The sequence below is a fragment of the Passer domesticus genome, chromosome 34, assembly GCF_036417665.1.
Source record: "Passer domesticus isolate bPasDom1 chromosome 34, bPasDom1.hap1, whole genome shotgun sequence".
In the NCBI taxonomy this organism is placed as follows: Eukaryota; Metazoa; Chordata; class Aves; order Passeriformes; family Passeridae; genus Passer; species Passer domesticus.
Window position 1 is genome coordinate 74519 of NC_087507.1, and position 13047 is coordinate 87565.

Genomic DNA, 13047 nt, shown 5'->3' on the forward strand with positions numbered 1-13047 from the left:
TCAGTTTTTGGGTCAGTTGGGTTTGGGGTTGGTTCATTGGGTTTTGGGTCGGTCAGTTGGGTTTGGGGTCAATTTTAATGTCAGTTTTTGGGTTTGTCAGTTGGGTTTTGGATTGGTCAGTTGGGTTTGGGGTCGGTCAGTTGGGTTTGGGGTCGGTCAGTTGGGTTTTGGGTCAATTTTTGTGTCAGTTGGGTTTTGGGTTGAGTTTTGTGTCAGTTTTTGGGTTTGTCAGTTGGGTTTTGGGTCGGTCAGTTGGGTTTTGGTCAATTTTTGTGTCAGTTTTTCGGCCAGTTTGGTTTTGGGTCAGTCAGTTGGGTTTTAGGTCAATCAGTTGGGTTTTGGGTTGATTTTTGTGTCATTTTTTTTGGGTCAGTTGGGTTTTGGGTCAATTTTAATGTCAGTTTTTGGGTCAGTCGGGTTTTGGGTCAGTCAGTTGGGTTTTGGGTCAATTTTTGTGCCATTTTTTGGGTCAGTCAAGTTTTGGACGCATCAGTTGGGTTTTGGGTTGGTCAGTTGACTTTTGGGTTGACTTTTGTGCCATTTTTTGGGGTCAGTCACGTTTTGGGTTGCTCAGTTGGGTTTTGGGTTGACTTTTTTGTGCCCTTTTTTGGGTCAGTTGGGTTTCGGGTTGGTCAGTTGACTTTTGGGTTGACTTTTACGCCATTTTTGGGGTCAGTCACATTTTGGGTTGGTCAGTTGGGTTTTGGGTTGACTTTTGTGCCATTTTTGGGGTCAGTCGAGTTTTGGGTTGGTCAGTTGACTTTTGGGTTGACTATTGCGCCATTTTTGGGGTCAGTTGGGTTTTGGGTTGGTCAGTTGACTTTTGGGTTGACTTTTGTGCCATTTTTTGGGTCAGTTCCCTTTTAGGTTGACTTTTGTGCCATTTTTTGGGTCAGTTCCCTTTTGGGTTGACTTTTGCGCCGTTTTTTGGCTCAATTCCCTTTTAGGTCGCTCAGTTGACTTCTGATTGACTTTTACACCATTTTCACATCGACCAATTTCAGGCCGATTTCAAACCTCTCTTTGGGCCTCAACCTCCCCATTCCCGAGCCGATTTTTGGGTCCGTTTCCGATCCCGCGGATCCGTTTCGGCGCCGCTCGCTCCCGGCCCTACCTGGTGCGGGTTCCAGTCGCTGTCGAAGATGATGACGGTGTCGGCCGACTGCAGGTTGAGGCCCAAGCCGCCGGCGCGCGTGCTCAGCAGGAAGATGAAATACTCGGAGCCGGGCTCGTTGAACGTCTTCAACAACATCCCCCGGTCCTCGGCCTTGGTGGTCCCTGCAACCCCACGCGGGCGTCACTCCCGGCACCGGAACCACGGAAGGTTCCGGAAGGTTCCGTTGGGAATGGGGTTCCCATTGGGTTGAGTTCCCATTCCCGATGGGATTCGTTTCGGGTTTGGGGGATTTTGGGAGAAGGATTGAGGGAAAAAAAGGGGGGAAAGGGGGGAATCCTGCTCTGGGGTGGGGAGAAGTTGGGATCGCAGCAGTCAGAATTATTGAGGTCATTTTGGGGTGATTTTGGTCAATTTTGGGGCAGTTTGGGGTCATTTTTGGGGATATGTGAGGGCCATGGGCGACATTTTGTGTTCTTAGTCCGTGCTCATTTCAGAATCATTTAGGTCGGAAGGGATTTAAAGCCCATCGTGTTCTGACCCAATTAATTCAATCAATTAATTTATATTTGTTTTGGTCACTTCGGAACTTAATTATTGAGGCCATTTTGGGGTCGTTTTGGGGTCATTTTGAAGGATATGTGAGGGCCATGGGCGACATTTTGTGCTCTTCATCCGTGCTCATTCGAGAATAATTTCAGTTGGAAGGGACTTTAAATCCCATCATGTTCCAACCCAATTAATTCAATTAATCTATATTTGTTTTAGTCACATGGGAACAGAATTATTGAGGCCATTTTGGGGTGATTTTGGTCCATTTTGGGGTCGTTTTGGGGTCATTTTGAAGGATATGTGAGGGCCACGGGCGACATTTTGTGCTCTTCATCCGTGCTCATTCGAGAATAATTTCAATTGGAAGGGACTTTAAATCCCATCATGTTCCAACCCAATTAATTCAATTAATCTATATTTGTTTTAGTCACATGGGAACAGAATTACTGAGGCCATTTTGGGGTGATTTTGGTGAATTTTGGGGTCGTTTTGGGGTCATTTTGAGGGATATCTGAGGGCCATGGGCGACATTTTGCGCCCTTAATCCGTGCTCATTTCAGAATCATTTGGGTTGGAAGGGACTTAAATCCCATCATGTTCCGACCCAATTAATTAACCAATTAATCCAATTAATTTATATTTGTTTTAGTCACATGAGAACAGAATTATTGAAGCTGTTTTGGCTCATTTTGGGGTGATTTTTGGGGATATGTGAGGGTCATGGGTGACATTTTGTGCCCATTCCAGAATCATTTGGGTTGGAAGGAACTTTAAATCCCACCCTATTAATTACCAATTAATCCAATTAATCCATATTTGTTTTAGTCCCCCACCCTGACAGGATCCCGGGATCATTCAGGAAATCAGCTGGAAAAAATTGGAAAAAAAGCAGCAGGCAATGATGCCTTGATATCAATTATTGATATCTTGATATCAATATTCCATCACTTGATATCAATATTTGATAACAGATTGATATAATCAATATTTTGATATCAAAATCTAAAAATATTGATATCAATCTTTGATATCAGTCCTGATAGAAAGCTTGATTTTGATATCTTTAACGCTGATCTTGATACAAACCTTGATATTGATCTTTTTATTGGTATCACAATATCAATAGATATCTTGCAATCTGGATATCAAGATATTGATCTTGATATTGATCTTGATATCAATCTCAATGTCTTGATATTGATCACACAATTGGGATATCAATATATTGATATTTAAAATCTTGATGCCAATCTTGATATCAATCTCACTATTGATTCCTCAATATCAATGTCTCGATATTGATCACACAATCTGGAGATCAATATATTGATATTTAAAATCTTGATATCAACCTTGATATTAATCTCTATTGATTTCTCAATATCAATGTCTCAATACTGATCACAAAATCTGGACATCAAGATGTTGATATTTAAAATCTTGATGCCAATCTTGATATCAATCTCACTATTGATTTCCCAACATCAATGTTTCAATATTGATCACACGATCTGGATATCAAGACATTGATCCTTCTATTTATCAATATCTTATCTCACTTTCTCTCTCGATATCTACTTTGACACATTGAAATTCATCTCCTTATCTTCACATCTATTTTGATATCTCCACATCTTTAATTAAGAGATTTATATCAATATTTTGAAGGTTTTCTAATTTTTTATCTTGACATTCCTCAACATCTTTCTATCCACTCCAATACTTTAATTTCTTTATATTTTGGGATCTTTTTCTTGATGTTTTGACCTTGAGCTCCACCTTGACCACTGTCCCACCAACTTTGGGGTCACCACTGACCTCTCCACATCTTTAATTAAGATTTATATCAATATTTTTATGTTTTTTATCTTGATACTCCTCAACATCTTTCTACCCACCCCAACACCTTAATTTCTTTATATTTTGGGATCTTCTCTTGATGTTTTGACCTTGAGCTCCACTGTCCCACCACCCTTGGGGACAACAATGACCTCTCCACACCTTTAATTAAGATTTCTATTAATATTTTGATGGTTTTCTATGTTTTTCATCTTGACATTCCTCAACATCTTTCTATCCACCCCAATACTTTAATTTCTTTATATTTTGGGATCTTCTCTTGATGTCTTGACCTTGAGCTCCACCTTGACCACTGTCCCACCACATCCAATGACCTCTCCACATCTTTAATTAAGATTTATATCAATATTTTGATGGTTTTCTATCTTGATACTCCTCAACATCTTTCTATCCACCCCAATACTTTAATTTCTTTATATTTTGGGATCTTTTCTTGATGTTTTGACCTTGATATCCCCTGTCCCACCACCCTTGGGGACAACAATGAACCTCTCCACATCTTTAATTACGAGATTTATATCAATATTTTGATGTTTTCTATCTTGATACTCCTCAACATCTTTCTACCCACCCCAATACTTTAATTTCTTTATATTTTGGGATCTTCTCTTGATGTTTTGACCTTGAGCTCCACTGACTCACCACCCTTGGGGACAACAATGACTTCTCCACGTCCCACCCCACCCCAGCACCACTCACCATCCAGCCTGAGGTATTTGAAGCCACGATAAGCAAAATAATCCTCCATGATGGTCATCAAGGAGGTCATCTGGCAGAAGAGCAGCACCTTGTGGTTGGTGGCGCGGAGTTTGGGCAGGATCCTGTCCAGGAGCTCGAACTTCCCGGAGGCGCGGTACAAATCCAGCCTGATCAAAATCACCAAAATGAGGGGAAAAAAATGGGATTTGAGGCTGAAAATTTGGTGTTTCCCCTCCTCGTTGGGATCATCTGGAAGCACGAGGTGGGAACGGTTCGTCCTCCATCCCTAGAAATGGTTTTGGGTTTGTGAATTCACAGATTTTAGAATTAATCCCAAAAATTTGTCACTCACCCCTGCACGATCCCGCCCGTGAAGCCCAAGTGCTCCGAGAAGGATTCCTGAAATGGGAGAGGGGAAATGGGGTCAGAAAAATGCAGGAATTGCCCCCCAAAAAATCTGTAAACTGCCCCAAAAAATATGGAGCTGCTTCCAGGAGCCAAATGGGGTTAGAAAAATGCAGAAATTGCCCCCCAAAAAATCTGGAAACTGCCCCAAAAAATCTGGAGCTGCTTCCAGGAGACAAATGGGGTCAGAAAAATGCAGAAATTGCCCCAAAAAAATCTGGAAACTGCCCCAAAAAATCTGGAAACTGCCCCAAAAAATCTGGAGCTGCTTCCAGGAGCCAAATGGGGTCAGAAAAATGCAGAAACTGCCCCAAAAAAATCTGGTTTGGGTTTATCCCTGGTTTGGGTTTATCCCAGGTTTGGGTTTATCCCTGGTTTGGGTTTATCCCAGGTTTGGGTTTATCCCAGGTTTGGGTTTAGGTTTACCCCTGTTTGGGTTTAACCCTGCTGGGTTTATCCTTTTTTTTTGGTTCATCCCTGGTTCTCCTGGGTTTAACCCAGTTGAGTTTAACCCTGTTGGGTTTAACCCTGTTGAGTTTAACCCTGTTTGGTGTAACCCCATTGGGTTTAACCCTTTTTAAAAATTTATCCCTGGCTTTCCTGGGTTTAACCCTGTTGAGTTTAACCCTGTTGGGTTTAACCCTTTTTTTGGTTCATCCCTGGTTCTCCTGGGTTTAACCCAGTTGAGTTTAACCCTGTTAGATTTATCCCTTTTTTGGTTCATTCCTGGCTCTCCTGGGTTTAACCCTCTGGAGTTTAACCCTGTTGGATTTAACCCTGTTGAGTTTAACCTAGTGGAGTTTAACCCTCTGAAGTTTAACCCTGTTGGGTTTATCCCAGTTGAGTTTAACCCTGTTGAGTTTAACCCTGCTGAGTGTAACCCTGTTGGGTTTAACCCTGTTGGGTTTAACCCAGTGGAGTTTAACCCTCTGGAGTTTAACCCAGTTGAGTTTAACCCTGGTGAGTTTAACCCTGTTGGGTTTAACCCAGTTGAGTTTATCCCTGCTGAGTTTAACCCTGTTGAGCTTAACCCAGTTGGGTTTATCCCTTTTTCTGTCCATCCCTGGCTCTCCCAGGTTTAACCCTCTGGAGTTTAACCCTGTTGAGTTTAACCCCATTGGGTTTAACCCTTTCAAAAAATTTATCCCTGGTTCTCCTAGGTTTAACCCAGTTGAGATTAACCGTGTTGGGTTTATCCCTTTTTTGGTTCATTCCTGGTTCTCCTGGGTTTAACCCTCTGGAGTTTAACCCAGTTGAGTTTAACCCAGTTCAGTTTAGCCCTGTTGAGTTTAACCCAGTTGAGTTTAACCCTGTTAGATTTATCCATTTTTTGGTTCATCCCTGGCTCTTCCGGGTTTAACCCTGCTGAGTTTAACCCTGTTGGATTTATCCCTTTTTCAGTCCATCCCTGGCTCTCCCGGGTTTAACCCAGTCGAGTCTAACCTTGTTGAGCTTAACCCTGTTGGATTTATCCCTTTTTCAGTCCATCCCTGGCTCTCCTGGGTTTAACCCTCTGGAGTTTAACCCTGTTGGGTTTATCCCTGCTGGGTTTAACCCAATTGAGTTTATCCCTGCTGAGTTTAACCCTGTTGAGCTTAACCCTGTTGGGTTTATCCCTTTTTCTGTCCATCCCTGGCTCTCCCAGGTTTAACCCTCTGGAGTTTAACCCTGTTGAGTTTAACCCCATTGGGTTTAACCCTTTTAAAAAATTTATCCCTGGTTCTCCTAGGTTTAACCCAGTTGAGATTAACCGTGTTGGGTTTATCCCTTTTTCGGTTCATTCCTGGTTCTCCTGGGTTTAACCCTCTGGAGTTTAACCCAGTTGAGTTTAACCCAGTTCAGTTTAGCCCTGTTGAGTTTAACCCAGTTGAGTTTAACCCTGTTAGATTTATCCATTTTTTGGTTCATCCCTGGCTCTCCCGGGTTTAACCCTGCTGAGTTTAACCCTGCTGAGTTTAACCCTGTTGGATTTATCCCTTTTTCAGTCCATCCCTGGCTCTCCCGGGTTTAACCCAGTCGAGTTTAACCTTGTTGAGCTTAACCCTGTTGGATTTATCCCTTTTTCAGTCCATCCCTGGCTCTCCTGGGTTTAACCCTCTGGAGTTTAATCCTGTTGGATTTAACCCTGTTGGGTTTAACCCAGTTGAGTTTAACCCCATTGGGTTTATCCCTTTTTTTGTCCATCCCTGGCTCTCCTGGGTTTAACCCAGTTGGGTTTAACCCTGCTGGGTTTATCCTTTTTTTTTTTGGTTCATCCCTGGCTCTCCCGGGCTTAACCCTGCTGAGTTTAACCCTGTTGAGCTTAACCCTGTTGGGTTTATCTCTTTTCCTGTCCATCCCTGGCTCTCCCGGCTTTAACCCTTTATGGATTTTGCCTTTTAGGGTTCACCCCCCAGTTCCTCCCCGTTTGGGCCCCACCTCGATGTGCTGGAACATGTAGGGGTGGTTGCAGATCTTGCGCAGCTGCATGATGGTGTTCATCAGGGTCTTCGTGCCGCCCTTCCCCTGCCAGGAGATAAAATCCCAATTAATTCTGGGCTTAAAAAATCCAAATTAATGATGGTGTTCATCAGGGTCTTCGTGCCGCCCTTCCCCTGCCAGGAGATAAAATCCCAATTAATTCTGGGCTTAAAAAATCCCAATTAATGATGGTGTTCATCAGGGTCTTCGTGCCGCCCTTCCCCTGCCAGGAGATAAAATCCCAATTAATTCTGGCCTTAAAAAACCCAAATTAATGATGGTGTTCATCAGGGTCTTCGTGCCGCCCTTCCCCTGCCAGGAGATAAAATCCCAATTAATTCTGGGCTTAAAAAATCCCAATTAATGATGGTGTTCATCAGGGTCTTCGTGCCGCCCTTCCCCTGCCAGGAGATAAAATCCCAATTAATTCTGGCCTTAAAAAATCCCAATTAATGATGGTGTTCATCAGGGTCTTCGTGCCGCCCTTCCCCTGCCAGGAGTTAAAATCCCAATTAATTCTGGGCTTAAAAAATCCAAATTAATGATGGTGTTCATCAGGGTCTTCGTGCCGCCCTTCCCCTGCCAGGAGATAAAATCCCAATTAATTCTGGCCTTAAAAATCCAAAATTAATACTGGGATTAAAAAAATCCCAATTAATGATGGTGTTCATCAGGGTCTTCGTGCCGCCCTTCCCCTGCCAGGAGTTAAAATCCCAATTAATTCTGGGCTTAAAAAACCCAAATTAATGCTGGGATTTAAAAATCCAAATTAATGCTGGGATTAAAAAAATCCCAATTAATGATGGTGTTCATCAGGGTCTTCGTGCCGCCCTTCCCCTGCCAGGAGATAAAATCCCAATTAATTCTGGGCTTAAAAAATCCCAATTAATGATGGTGTTCATCAGGGTCTTCGTGCCGCCCTTCCCCTGCCAGGAGATAAAATCCCAATTAATTCTGGCCTTAAAAAATCCCAATTAATGATGGTGTTCATCAGGGTCTTCGTGCCGCCCTTCCCCTGCCAGGAGTAAAAATCCCAATTAATTCTGGGCTTAAAAAACCCAAATTAATGCTGGGCTTTAAAAATCCAAATTAATTCTGGCCTTAAAAAACCCAAATTAATGCTGGGATTAAAAAATCCCAATTAATGATGGTGTTCATCAGGGTCTTCGTGCCGCCCTTCCCCTGCCAGGAGATAAAATCCCAATTAATTCTGGCCTTAAAAAACCCAAATTAATGATGGTGTTCATCAGGGTCTTCGTGCCGCCCTTCCCCTGCCAGGAGATAAAATCCCAATTAATTCTGGGCTTAAAAAATCCCAATTAATGATGGTGTTCATCAAGGTCTTCGTGCCGCCCTTCCCCTGCCAGGAGTTAAAATCCCAATTAATTCTGGGCTTAAAAAACCCAAATTAATGCTGGGATTAAAAAAATTCCAATTAATGATGGTGTTCATCAGGGTCTTCGTGCCGCCCTTCCCCTGCCAGGAGATAAAATCCCAATTAATTCTGGGCTTAAAAAATCCCAATTAATGATGGTGTTCATCAGGGTCTTCGTGCCGCCCTTCCCCTGCCAGGAGATAAAATCCCAATTAATTCTGGGCTTAAAAAACCCAAATTGATGATGGTGTTCATCAGGGTCTTCGTGCCGCCCTTCCCCTGCCAGGAGTAAAAATCCCAATTAATTCTGGCCTTAAAAAACCAAAATTAATGCTGGGATTAAAAAAATCCAAATTAATTCTGGGATTAAAAAAATCCCAATTAATGATGGTGTTCATCAGGGTCTTCGTGCCGCCCTTCCCCTGCCAGGAGATAAAATCCCAATTAATTCTGGGCTTAAAAAACCAAAATTAATGCTTAAAAAACCCCAAATTAATTCTGGGCTTAAAAAATCCCAAATTAATTCTGGGTTTAAAAAACCCCAAATTAATGCTGGGCTTTAAAAATCCAAATTAATGCCAGGCTTAAAAAATCCCAATTAATTCTGGGCTTAAAAAACCCAAATTAATGCTGGGATTAAAAAAATCCCAATTAATGATGGTGTTCATCAAGGTCTTCGTGCCGCCCTTCCCCTGCCAGGAGTTAAAATCCCAATTAATTCTGGGCTTAAAAAACCAAAATTAATGCTGGGCTTTAAAAATCCCAATTAATTCTGGGCTTAAAAAACCCAAATTAATGCTGGGATTAAAAAAATCCCAATTAATGCTGGGTTTAAAAAACCCAAATTATTGCTGGCCTTAAAAAACCTAAATTAATGCTTAAAAAAACCCAAATTAATGCTGGGCTTAAAAAACCCCAAATTAATGCCAGGCTTAAAAAATCCCAATTAATTCTGGGCTTAAAAAACCCCAAATTAATGCCAGGCTTAAAAAATCCCAATTAATTCTGGGCTTAAAAAACCCAAATTAATGCTGGGTTTAAAAAACCCAAATTAATGCTGGGCTTAAAAAATCCAAATTGATGCCAGGCTTAAAAAACCCAAATTAATGCTGGGCTTAAAAAACCCAAATTAATGCTTAAAAAACCCAAATTAATGCTGGGCTTAAAAAAACCCAAATTAATGTATTTTAATACATTTCTTTATTTTAAAATAAATAATTCTTTAAAAATAAAATTTAATTGAATTAAATAAATTTCCACCTCGGGAAGAGATCAAAGAATCTCTTCCCAATTATTTTTTGGTTTTCTTCTCCTCATTCCGGCTTCGAGGAGGATCCCCCAAGCATGGTGGGACCCCAACCCACCCCGGAGTGGGGACAACCCCGTCCCGGCATTCCCAAATTCCCAAATTCCCAAATTCCCGGTGCAGACCTTCTTGTCCTTCTCGGAGCCGTCGGTGAGGAGGACGCCCTTGGCCTGCATGTGCCGGTAGAGGACGCGCTGCAGCGCCGACATGTCGCACTTGATGACGTACTCCACCTGCCAACGGGGAGCCAACGGGGACCTCGCCGTGAGCGCCACGCCCGGCGGCTGCCGGGGGGTCCAACCCAACCATCTGATCAAGGCAACCCAACCCAACCCAACCATCTGATCAAGGCAACCCAACCCAACCCAACCCAACCCAAACATCTGCTCAAGCCAACCCAACCATCTGATCAAGGCAACCCAACCCAACCCAACCCAACCCAAACATCTGCTCAAGGCAACCCAAACATCTGCTCAACCCAACCCTAACCCTAACCCTAACCCAACCCAACCCAACCCAAACATCTGCTCAAGGCAACCCAACCCAACCCAACCCAACCCAAACATCTGCTCAACCCAACCCAAACATCTGATCAACCCAACCCAACCCAACCCAAACATCTGCTCAAGCCAACCCAACCCAACCCAACCCAAACATCTGATCAACCCAACCCAACCCAACCCAAACATCTGATCAACCCAACCCAACCCAACCCAACCCAAACATCTGCTCAACCCAACCCAACCCAACCCAAACATCTGATCAAGCCAAGTCAACCAACTCATCAACCCACCCAACCATTGGTTCAACCCAACCCAAACATCTGCTCAAGCCGAGCCAACCGTTGGTTCAACCCAACCCAAACATCTGCTCAAGCCAACCATTGGCTCAACCCAACCCAACCCAAACCTCTGCTCAACCCAACCCAAACACCTGCTCAACCCAACCTAACCCAACCCAAACATCTGCTCAAGCCAACCCAACCCAACCCAACCCAACCCAACCCAAACATCTGCTCAAGCTGAGCCAACCGTTGGTTCAACCCAACCCCACCACTGGTTCAACCCAACCCAACCTAACCCAACCATCTGCTCAACCCAACCCAACCCAACCCAACCCAAACATCTGCTCAAGCCAACCCAACCCAACCCAAGCACCTGCTCAACCCAACCCAACCCAAACATCTGCTCAAGCCAACCCAACCATTGGTCCAACCCAACCCAACCCAACCCAACCATTGGTTCAACCCAACCATTGGTTCAACCCAACCCAACCCAACCACCTGCTCAACCCAACCCAACCCAACCCAACCCAACCCAACCCAACCATTGGTTCAACACAACCCACCCACTGGTTCAACCCAACCCAAACATCTGCTCCATGTCGTTATCCCAGGATGGGTTAAGACCAGGAGGGACCCCCCCAAGTGGTCTCCAGGGATGGGGAAGGTTGAGGGGACCCTCCAGTGTCACCTTTTCTGGGAGCTGAGCCTCCACCTCCTTCTTGAGGCGCCGGAGCAGGAAGGGCCGGAGCACCTTGTGGAGACGGCGGATGATGAGGATTGTCTCCTCCTCGTTCAGGTCCACCTGGGATGGTCACCAGGAGCGGGAATTGTCATCAGAAACGGAAGTGGATGGACCCTCCCAACATCCAAAAAAACTCCAAAACCCCCTGACTGATCCACCTCCCACAGCTCCAGAAAAACCACTGATCTACCTCCCAAAGCTCCAGAACGAGCCCCAACTTCTCCAGAGCTCCAGGGACACTTCCAACCCCTCTGGAGTCATGAACAAGGACACCAAGCCACATCCCAGAGCTCCAGAGCCACTTCCAACTTCTTCAGATCCATTCCAGACACTGATCCATAGTTCCAGATCCACTCCCAACTTCTCCAGGTCCATTCCAGACACTGATCCACCTCCCACAGCTCCAGGGACACTTCCAAGTTCTCCAGGTCCATTCCAGACTCTGATCCACATCCCAGAGCTCCAGAACCACTCCCAACTTCTCCAGATCCATTCCAGACACTCATCCACAGATCCAGGACCACTCCCAACCCCTTCAGGTCCATTCCAGACACTCATCCATAGTTCCAGAGCCACTTCCAACTTCTCCAGATCCATTCCAGACACTGATCCACCTCCCACAGCTCCAGAACCACTCCCAACTTCTCCAGATCCATTCCAGACACGCATCCATAGTTCCACAGCCACTTCCAACTTCTCCAGATCCATTCCAGACATGATCCACCTCCCACAGCTCCAGGAACGCTCCCAACCCTCCAGATCCATTCCAGACACTCATCCACAGATCCAGGAACGCTCCCAACCCCTCCAGATCCATTCCAGACACTCATCCATAGCTCCAGAGCCACTTCCAACTTCTCCAGATCCATTCCAGACACTGATCCACAGCTCCAGGAACGCTCCCAACTTCTCCAGATCCATTCCAGACACTCATCCACATCCCAGAGCTCCAGAACCACTTCCAAGTTCTCCAGATCCGTTCCAGACACTGATCCACCTCCCACAGCTCCATAACCACTCCCAACTTCTCCAGATCCATTCCAAACACGGATCCACCTCCCAGAGCTCCATAACCACTCCCAACTTCTCCAGATCCATTCCAAACACGGATCCACCTCCCAGAGCTCCATAACCACTCCCAACTTCTCCAGATCCATTCCAGACACTCATCCATAGTTCCAGAGCCCCTTCAACTTCTCCAGATCCATTCCAGCTCCATCCCCACCGAGCTCAAACCCACCCGCAGCACCGCCCACCCCCTCCCTGACCCCCCGTTTCCAGCACCTTCTCCCCGGTCATGGCGAAGGGCGCGTTGAACCACTGCTCGAAGGTGCTGCAGCTCTTGAAGATGGTGGGCAGCAGGAAGTTGAGGAGGGCCCAGAGCTCGGGGAGCTTGTTCTGGAGGGGGGTCCCGGTGAGGAGCAGCCGCCGCGGGGCCACGTAGTGGGTGTTGAGGACCTGGGTGAGCTTGCAGTGGTGGTTCTTCATGCGGTGGCCCTCGTCCACGATCATGTACTTCCAGCGGATCTGGGGGAGAGATGGAGAAGAACATCTCAGGTGAGCACCAAAGAACTGGTTTTGAACTGGTTTGAGCTGAATTTCAGCAGAATTTCAGCAGGATGTTCTCAGGACCTTCTGGAATTCATTGAGGTTACGAAGACAAACTGGATAAAATAAGAAAAAAACTCAAAAATAGGAAAAAAAAGTCATAAAATAAGCAAGAAACTCATAAAATAATCAAGAAGAAGCT

At 45.0% G+C, this 13047-nt stretch overlaps 1 protein-coding gene across 8 annotated transcripts in view; it reads right to left on the reverse strand.

Moving 5' to 3' along the window:
- SMARCA4 (SWI/SNF related, matrix associated, actin dependent regulator of chromatin, subfamily a, member 4) overlaps window positions 1-13047 on the reverse strand; it is a 70838-nt gene that overhangs the window by 23572 nt on the left and 34219 nt on the right. For all 8 annotated transcript variants that reach the window (XM_064402077.1, XM_064402079.1, XM_064402075.1 and 5 more), the window contains exons 20-26: window positions 12582-12824; window positions 11244-11357; window positions 9897-10004; window positions 7049-7135; window positions 4578-4624; window positions 4226-4392; window positions 1115-1278 (exon numbers count right to left, since the gene is read on the reverse strand). In XM_064402077.1, coding sequence (XP_064258147.1) covers window positions 1115-1278; window positions 4226-4392; window positions 4578-4624; window positions 7049-7135; window positions 9897-10004; window positions 11244-11357; window positions 12582-12824 — 930 coding nt within the window. The remainder of the gene's footprint in view (window positions 1-1114; window positions 1279-4225; window positions 4393-4577; window positions 4625-7048; window positions 7136-9896; window positions 10005-11243; window positions 11358-12581; window positions 12825-13047) is intronic.